The 10,287-nt window shown below is 40.0% G+C and overlaps 1 protein-coding gene across 1 annotated transcript; it reads left to right on the top strand.

Annotated features, from left to right (window-relative positions):
• The first annotated feature begins 9,044 nt into the window (after nucleotides 1–9,044).
• LOC123241127 (olfactory receptor 51A4-like) lies at nucleotides 9,045–10,007 on the top strand. Its single transcript, XM_044668831.1, has one exon. The coding sequence runs from the start codon at nucleotides 9,045–9,047 to the stop codon at nucleotides 10,005–10,007; it is 963 nt and encodes a 320-aa protein (XP_044524766.1).
• Nucleotides 10,008–10,287: the final 280 nt, after the last annotated feature.

The following is a 10,287-nucleotide window of genomic DNA, read 5'->3' as shown; positions in this document are numbered from 1 at the left end:
CTATATCTCCTTGTAGTTGGAGCCTGAGACCACAATACCCTATTCCCACCCCAACTAAAAAAAAAAAAAAAAACCAAGAGCAATATTAGTTGCACCCCAACTCTCAACTTCTTAATTCTTTGTTGTATTAAATTAATATTTAGGTAATCAGTTGATATCTGAGCCACCATGAGCAGCACAGGTAGACTTAGATGTCAGGGAAGACTTCCTGATGAGTAGAATTCAATCAATCCATGAACATTTAAGTGTCTGCTACACGCAAGGCATTATATTACATGCTGGGTATACAAAAAGAGGCAAAGGTAGTCCCTGCTTGAAGGAACTTAAAATCTAATGGAGAAGATAACGCGCATACAAACCAAGCTATATATAGGACAAAAAGAAAATAATTAACAAAGAGAAGACACTAGAATTAAGAGAGTTTGAAGAAAGGTTCCAGTAACAGATGAGATTTTAATTGAGACTTAAAGGAAGTCAAGGAGGTCAGTAGGCAGAGGAGGGACAACTTTCCAGACATGGGGGACAGCCAGAGAAAATGCCTGGAGCTAACAGGTGGAATGTCTTGTTGGTGGAATAGCCAGGAGACCAGTGTCACTGGATGGAAGAGTTAAGGAGTAAGGTGTAAGAAGCCTGAACAAGTAGGAGGGGGCTAGGTTGAAAAGGATAATGAAGGCCAGACAGAGCTTTCTGTATTTGATCCTGGAGGCAATAAGGAACCACTGGTGTTTATGGAGTACCAGGATGACATGATTGGACCTGCAATTTGCCAAAAACACTTTAATGGCTGAATGGAAAATGAGTTGGAATGGAGAGACTTGAGGCAGGCAGGATCACCAGCAGGCTATTGGATTAGTCTATGCCTGAGGCAATGAGGACCTGTACCTGAATGGTGGCAAACGTCAGAGAATAGAAGGGAGCACAATCCAGAAATGATACAAAAGTGAAATTGACTGCCCTTGGCAAGAAATTGGATAATGGGGGAGAGTGAAGAGCTCAGGGTGACTCCTAATTTTGAGCCTGAGAAATTAGAAGAATAGTGTTGTCCTCTACAGTAAGAGTTAGTAAGAGGAGGAGAGAGGTTGGGGGAAAGATAAATCCAGTTTGAGATGTGTTGAGTTAAAGATGTCTAATGGACATTTAATTCAAGATATCTGAAAGGCAGTTGGAGATGCAAGACTGGAGGTCAGCAGAGAGACTTAGGCAAGATAGGTAGATCTGAAAATCTTCAGCATAGAACTGGTAATTAAATCAATGGGAACTGATGAGATCACCTAGTGAAGTGGTAAGATAGAGAAAAGAAGAGGGCCCAAGACTTAACCCTGAGGGATACCAGTGGTTAGAAGTCATGAACTGAAAGAGGATCCAGCAAAGTAGACAGAAAAGGAGCAGTCACATATATAGGGAGAGAACCAGGAAAATTTGATGTTCCAAAAATCCACAGAGAAGACAATATCAAGGAGGAAAACCTGAGCAATAGTCAAAGGCTATAGAGACTGAGAATTGAGGATAGGAAAAAAGTTACAGGATTTGGCAACTAAGAGGTAATTAGTAATTTAGAGAGAGAAATTTCAACAGAATGAGCCTTGCAAAAGTGGAATGGGCCACCTTAGAGACAATGGGTCATCTTCACTAAAGAAATTCATCCCAACAAAGGCCAGATGACCATGTGGGCAGGTTAGAGAGGAAATTCTTGGTGAAGTATAGATTAAAGTAAATAGCCTCTGAATTCCTTTTCAGATTCTATGACTCCAAGAAATTTTGCACAACATGTATATGGGGGAAGGAGTTTTTTTAGCATAATTTCTCCACTTTTCATCTTTCTTTCCTTTTGTCCCTTATCCTCACATCTCTTACTCCTCTCAAAAACTCAAGTGCATATGTATCAGATTTGGGAGGTATGGCTAGAAAGGAGATCAAGTGAAAATGTTTGGACAACTTGGTGGATTGTTAGCTCAAAAAAGTTCAGGGAGGCAACGTGGGAGTCAAAAAAAACTGACTCATGGTTGGGTTGCATAAATTCCAAAGGAATGGAATTAGGGATCTGATAGATGTGCTTTATACTCTTCCCTGATCAGAAAGCATCTGGAATCCTGCATTCAGTCCTAGTGTAGAAAAGATTCTTATTTAGATATTGGTTGCTCTAAATAACCTCTGAAATTCCTTCTATATGACCTTATTTTTTTTTATGATATCATTAAAGGTAATGTTATGCTTAAGTATCTCTTGACTGATCTTGGGTTTCCTTTCTCTGTGGTAATCCCATTTTTATGAGACTCCCCTCACTGCTGGATATTAATTCCTCAAAGTTGGAAGACAATGGGTGAAGATTGGAGCTCCAACTCTCACCAACTCCTACCTGTGCCTCACACATGAAAGCACATTCATCTCCTCCAAAGAGGAGAAAGTCCTATACCAATTGGCTTTGGAACCAGAGTTTGGGACGCTGCTAACCATTTTTGCTTCATCTTTCCCAATCCAAAGATTTGCCCTTCATAAGAAAGAAGCAAAATAAGAGGGGAGGAAATAAGTCTTTCTACCAATAACAACCTAGCTATCCTTTTAACAGAGGAGACTAAGGTCCAGAGAGAAAAGGAGATTTGCCCAAGATCACATAACAAATGAACATCAGAGTTTGTTCTTCAGTTCTGAGAAAACAGAGGATCATCAAGCTAGAAGGAATCTTATAGCTCCACCTAAATAATATAAAATATGTTAACAGTGGCAACATTTTGCCAATTGCCATTAAATCATTTTTTTCCCATATGAAGGTTGAAAATTCCAATCAACAAACATTTGTTAAGATCCTAATATGTTTGGAAGCTTATAAAAACAACCCTTGTCCTCAAGGAGCTTAAAAGGCAAGGGGAAATATATTGGACATAACATATAGACAAGTGAATGAATATAAAGCATGTAGAAAGTAATTTACAGAAGAAGAGATAATGAAAATAACCTGAGGGATCAGGAAAAGTCTCCCTGAATGGTGCTTTGAAGGTTAGAGATTGTATTAAGTCTGAGATGAGAAAGCAGTGCATTGTAGGCACTTATGCAAGGAAAAGCAAAAGAAAGTGGACTATCTCATCTGGAGACAAGATAGCAGGACACTTCGACTGGAATGAACAGGGTTTTATCATGCTGAGAATTTGTACTTTTTATTCTAAGAGACAATATGGTGCCATTGAAGTTTAATTTTGTTTTATTGGGGTAGAGGGGGTTAGTTCAGTCAGATCTGCGTTTTAAGCACATATTTGACATCCGTGTGGGAAACTGGAGAAGGAGGAGTCTAGAGATGAGGAAATCAATTAGGAAATCATTGTCATCATTTAAGCCAGGAAAGAAGCTGTATGAGAGGAGAAAAAAGGATAAAATATATTTTCGAGATAGGATCAATGAACTTTGGCTACTGATCAGGTGTTAAATGAGCATGAAAAGAAAATGATGAATCCAAGGGTTACTGAAGAGAAAGTAATAGCACAGAAATGGAAGTTGCATTTCAAAGGAAGACCAGCAGGTGGCAGAAGAAAGCAGTAGATGGCTCAGGAACAGATGAGAGCAGAAACCTCAACAGGTGATGACACTGAAGGATCACACCGCGGTGGACATGACTGCATGGAATCGCTGATCAAAACAGAAATGAAAGCTTTGTGGGGACACATAGAGCAGCGTCAGGCATGGACAGGGAGTCTTGTGCAGATTTCACTCTATTGATTATTTGCCCGTGCCCAATGCTATTCTAGTCCTACTAGGACTTAGACTTTAGTTTAAGTGAATCCCACTCAGACACTTAAAATATGTTTGCCTCAGTTTTCTCGACTGTACAATGGGGTAATATTAGCACCTAGTCAAAGTTGTTCTGAAGATTAAATAAGATAATAATTGTAAAACACTTAACAGAGTGCCTGACACATAATAAGCTCTCTAATGTTAGCTATTATTGTGTTCGATATATTAAGTATGTGTTGACTTCAGGGGGTTGGATATGGACATCAGAATCAAGAAATCCAAGGAAAAAGAAGACCCAGACATTGCAAATTGGAGGCTCATAACAATGTTTCCTGGATGAATGAAGGGATCCACTAAGCTAAAGACAGCTCTACTCATATCTCCTGATGTTCCCAAGATATCCGTAGGAGTACCCTACCCTTGGATGTACTCTGCCCTAGTTGGAGGCTGTACCTCTGCCTTGAGTACTCAGAATATTCGTTTTGTCTAAGAAGATGTGATTAACAGCGGTACCACCATCCCTCCTGCAAGATAGACAACCACAGAAACAATCACAAGGACCCCAGATGGAGGCATCATACGGCACTAGGAGTCAACCAACTCCCTTTATTAAATAACCACAACATCTTTCCTATCTCCAGAACAGTTCTCGTCTGATGAAAGATCCCTAGAATGCCTATGCCCAAAAGTTTCCCAAGCTGTAACATTGAAAGAGGACCAATCATACTAATCCACAGTGTTACAAGATCAGAGATTTAGAAGTAGAAGGGACCTTATCCATCTAGTCCTAGCTCCTCACTTTTTAAGTGGGGAAATGGGAGACCCAGAGAGGTTAAGAGACTTGTTTAGAATGACATAAAGCAAGTAGCAAAGCTGAAATTTGAACCCATGTTTTCTGCCTCCAAGTCCAATATGCTCTCTACTACATAAACTCAGACATAGGCACACATATACAAACACACCATCATCTTGTTCTGCTTTGGTTCTGAGGTCTCTCTAGAAAAGATCAATTTGTTATGATCCTATCATCTTCCCTATTCCCTTCTGTTCCCTAATATCTCCTCCAAGTTATAATCTCTGGTGTTTTCAAGAATTCTCTAGCATAACCTCCTTCTACAACTGGCTCATCTTGTATTCCCATTGGAGTTGTGCTAGCTGATGTGGTGACATCAGGTTGAAGGGGTGGAGATGATGAAGGAAAGGCAGAGATGACAGACTCATAAAGCAGGATAAATAAACCACTGACCACCCTTCCTAACCTCAGGACTAACCTCCTTAGAGAGGCAGGTGGGTTTTCAAAAGTCTAGGAGAGCAGGAAGGGAAAGGGTGGGCTAAAGTAAACTTTAAGAAGTTTAGGGGAAGAAATTCTATGGCCAATTGGGGTAGAGCCTATTTATTTTAAGTTGTGTACCCCATGTCTACAGCTGCGAAGCCTTCAGGTCAAGGGAATGATATTCTCTTATTCAAAATTTTAGAAGAAAGAATTCAAGAGAGAGAATGAATTCCTACTGAATGACTGAGCAAAAAGGCAGGCATAAGTATTAAGTAAATATAAGATTTGTTAGATTTTTATCCCTGGACCAGAAATGGGCTGGTCAGGCATTTATAAATATTTATAAATCATTTTATTTATTTATAATTTTTTTATTTTATAAAGCATTTATAAAGAACCTATTATATACCAAACACCGAACTAAATTCTGGAGAATATAAAGATTAGCAAAAAACAGATATTGCTCTCAAAGAGGTCACAGTGCAATGAAGGAGACAACACACAAAAAAGTAAGTATAAATGATTTCATATGCAAGATAAATTTGGGGGTAGTCTCAGAAGGAAGGCACTAAAATTAAGGAAAGATTTCTTGTAGGATAGAAGGCTTTAGCTGACACTTAAAGAAAGTGAGAGAGAGGGGCAGCTGGGTATCTCAGTGGATTGAGAGCCAGGCCTAGAGACGGGAGGTCCGAGGTTCAAATCTGGCCTCAGACACTTCCCAGCTGTGTGACCCTGGGCAAGTCACTTAACCCCCATTGCCTACCCTTACTGCTCTTCCACCAAGGAACTAATACACAGAAGTTAAGGGTTTAAAAAAAAAGAGAAAAAAGAAAGTGAGAGAGAGAGAGAGAGAGAGAAAGGCAGAGTACTCCAGAGATGAGGGAGAGCCAGTAAGAACACTGGGAGTCATGTAATGGAATGGCAGGTAAGAAAAATAGCAAGAAAGCTAGTACCACTAGATCACAGAATATATGAGAAGAGTAAGGTATTAGAAGACTGGAAAGGTAGGAAAAGATCAAATTATAAAGAGTTCTAAAAGGCAAAACATTTATATTCAATCCTGGAACCAATAGAGAGTCATTAAGATTTTATTGAAAGAAGTGAAGAATGAGATAGTATGGTCAGACCTATATCTTAGGGAGATTAGTTTTCCAGATGAGTGAGGAGTAGGGAGAGACAAGGCAAAAAGACCAATAGTCTACTGCAATATCCTATTACAGCAATCTATTGCATTAGCCTGCTGGCATGAAATTCTAAAGGCCTGCACCAAGGTAGTATTAACATCAGAGGAGAAAAAGAGGCATATATGAGTGATAATGTGAAGGTAAAAATGATAGAACTTAGCAAATAATTGGTTAAAGAAGTAGAATGAGGTAAGAGAATGAAGAGTAGAAGATGACACCGAGGTCATGAACCTACTCACTAAGAGAATGGTGGTCCCCTGGATTAGAAAAAAGAGAAGTTTGGGGAGAAAATAATTAGTTCAGTTTTGGATATGTTGCAATAAAGATGTGTATGGAACATTCAGTTTGGATATCCAATAGGCAGCCAGAGATGCAAGGCTGGAGATCAAGAGAGATGTCAGGGCCAGACCAGTGGATCCAAGAGATCACTGAATATATGAGAACTGAAGAGATCACCAAATTAAACAGTATAGAGGGAGAAGAGAGTGCAGGACAGAGCCCAGATGGACACTCACAGAGAGCAGTCATGATGTCGATGAAAAGGCAACAGAGGAGACAAAGGAATGGTCAGATAGGAAGGTGGAGAACCCAAGAGAAAGCAATATCAGAAAACATAGAGAGTATAGAAGAGAAAAGAGTGATCAACAGTGTCAGATGCTGCAGAGAGCTCAAAAAAAAATGAATGTAGACTGAGGCAAGGTCATTGGAGAGAAGGCATCCAATGAGCACATAACAAATATAGGAAATTAAATGCATAAACCTTGAGGTGAAGAGAACCCAGAAAGAGAATTACTCACTCCCAAAGAAATTTTTCTTTACTGGCAGAGTTTTGTGAACATGTCAAGTTGGAGAGATTTGAGATCAGAGAGTTCCTCTCCACTCTCATCATATCACATCATGAAGGTAATCCGCACATAGGACTAGCCAATACATGAATCATTGAACCATTACCTCCAGGTGCCCAAAATAGCTATGGAAACTATTGGCTCTAAGTCAAATTTCTTCTCCAGAAGTCATATCTCTGGAAAAATCTTTGGGAGCTACTGACTTCTGAGAATAAAGGTAGGGAACTAAATGGGTCATATGCCCCCTCTCAGCCATCCCAATGACCTTCTTCCAACCCTAGATATTTCTCATCCTCTCATCCAGACAGATGCTTTCATTCCTTCCAAACCTTGTTCCATATTTACCTCTTCCAAGAAGCCTTCACAATTTAACTCAATCTGTTTCCAAATGGCCGAGTTATTATAGTCTCCCTATGAGCACATAGAACATGTCTTCATGTGTCCCTAAGCTTATGAGACAGTGATATAGATATATGTATATAGATAGAAAGATAGATAGATAGATAGATAGATAGATAGATAGATAGATAGATAGATAGATAGATAGATAGATAGATAGAGATATTTCCTCTTGGTAAGAGAGAGGTGTAAATAATTGACTACATATCAGAAAATAAGATTGAAACAGCACTGTTGTGCCACCAAGGAGACCTTATGATTGGCTAGGAGGAGGGGTTCTTAACTTTTGTGAGAATTTATTTTTCATATACTGTATTAATTCTTATATTGGGACCCTAGATTAAAAGGATCTCATCAATTCCCATATATTAGAGATGATTCCTATACGAGGGTTTTGAATCATAGGCACCATCCAGACTATAGGTTTGTACATTTCTTTTGTTTCTAAGGAATCCAAAGGAATGTAATCCTTTCACAAAATCTAGCTAACAGGAAGATTTTATAGTGATTATTTTTCTCTGTAAGTGATAATCATAACCTGTAGGTGTGGAGAAATTCTGAAAGTTTGATGGACTACCTCCTAATTAGATATAAATAACTGATGCTCAAGGGAGAGATGTCTTGGGATGCTCAAGGGAGGAACTGAAAAATGACCTCCCTGAAGTGTGCATAGATACCTGGACCAGGTGAATGGGGGTCAGGCACAACACCCTCTCCCACTCCTACTGCCTCCAAGAGAATCACTTGACCAGATTAGGATTTCTTGACTGACCAACTAAAAAATTGTTTTAAAATTAAGAAATACTACCTCTGGAGAATTTCAGTCAATACACTTTTCTGTTTCTGTCATAAACATCTTTTGGCAATCTGATAAAATCTATTGACCCCTTCTCAGAGTAGTCTTTTCAATGTATGAAATAAAATAAAGGATGACAAAGGAAACTAAGTAGTTATCCATCTATAAAGATACCTGTATTTATAGGTAGAGAGCCTGGGGAGAAATTTTAAGGTTAATGAAAGGGTAAGGAGGAAGATCTAAAAAGAAAAGCTGGAAGGTGTGAAGAGAATGCACTGAAGATGTTCCTTAGAGGGGGAGAAAAATGGTTATCTAAGCCTGTGAATTTGTCTCCCTCTGACCCTATGTTTTCTTAGCTTGGTAAGCTCTGTTTGCATTTCACTGGCACTGTCTTTGAGATCTAAGCATCATGAATCAGGATGAGTTATATAGTTAGCCGTGATTGAGAAAACCAAGACCAGACTGAAAATGATTGATAAATTTTAAAGTTTACTAAGGAAAATGATATAATCTACTCAAGTATTTATATATTTCTCTAAATATTATACTGAATTATACTTTACCTTAAATTCATTAAACAAATACAAATATTAAAGATTGAGTCATATGTATGTTTTGTAAAAAATGAATAGAGAAAAACAATTAACTTAAGTGTGCTCTTTGATTTATTTATCCACTTCTTGGGATAGCTCAGCTGGTTGGGCCATGAAGTTAAGCTCTACTACTTCTATTCAATTGACAGCTTCATAAGTTGCATGTATAATGCCTAAATGTGTCTATCACATCCTAGGTTCCTTCCTGAACACCTTCTCAGAGACTTGGGAATGGGGATGACATTCAACATTAGCCAGTTCACACCAGAGACCTTCCTCCTCACAGGCCTCCCTGGGCTGGAGGCTATCTACCCTTGGCTCGCCATCCCCTTTTGCTCCATGTACCTCGTGGCCCTTGTTGGCAATAGCCTGATCCTACTAGTGATCCATGGCAGTCCTCCTCTTCACCAACCCATGTACTTGTTCCTGGCTATGTTAGCTTTCTCTGAGCTTGGGGTCTCAGCCTCCACTCTACCTACTGTGATAAGCATCTTTCTCTTTAACTCCAATGAGATCAATTTTGATGCCTGCTTGTTCCAGATGTTCTCCATCCACTCCTTCTCCATCATGGAGTCAGCTGTCTTGCTGGCCATGTCTGTGGATCGTTTCATAACCATCTACAGCCCACTGCGCTATACAACCATCTTAACTCTGCCCCGCATTGCCCGCACAGGCATCGCTATTGGGTTAAAGAGTGTGGTGATCATGTTTCCACTGCCATTCCTCCTGAGGCGCCTGCCCTTCTGTGGTCACAACACCCTCTCCCACTCTTACTGCCTTCATTCAGACCTGATTCAGCTACCCTGCGGGAACACACGTCCCAATAGCATTCTGGGGCTGTGTATTGTCACCTCCACCTTTGGATTGGACTCCTTGCTCATCGTCATCTCCTATGGGCTGATCCTCCATACAGTGCTAGGCATTGCCTCTGGGGAAGGTAGGCGGAAGGCTCTCAACACATGTGTGTCACACATCTGTGCTGTGCTTGTATACTATGTGCCTATGATTGGAGTGGCCATGGTGCATCGATTTGTGAAACATGCTGCTCCTGCTGTCCGCCTCCTCCTAGCCAATGTCTATCTCCTAGTGCCCCCTGTGGTCAACCCAGTTGTCTATAGCATTAAGACCAAGCAGATCCGTCATGGATTGGTCCAGATGCTCTTCCAAAAAAAAGTCACTGATAGAAGGTATTAGAAGGGAAGACCTCCCCCCACCTGGCAAGGCCTATGCCGAAGAGGTCAAGTCTACAGGTAGAGAACTCAGCTTGGATACCTGAAACTCCCTTTTCCTGGAAAAAAAGCACCCACTGGGCAGGATATCCTCAGGAGTATTGAAAGGTCATTAATGAGGTATGAGTCTATAACAGAAAATGCTGGAATGTTTTAATCTTCCCAGAGCTGCTTGCATTGCTTTTCCTTTCTCTTTCTTCCTTTCTTCCTCTCTTCCTTTCTTTCTTTCCTTCTTCCTTTGTTCC

This window comes from Gracilinanus agilis, chromosome 3 (genome assembly GCF_016433145.1).
Source record: "Gracilinanus agilis isolate LMUSP501 chromosome 3, AgileGrace, whole genome shotgun sequence".
Taxonomy (NCBI): Eukaryota; Metazoa; Chordata; class Mammalia; order Didelphimorphia; family Didelphidae; genus Gracilinanus; species Gracilinanus agilis.
Note: the sequence above shows the minus strand (reverse complement) of the source record. Positions and strands in the feature narration are given on the sequence as shown.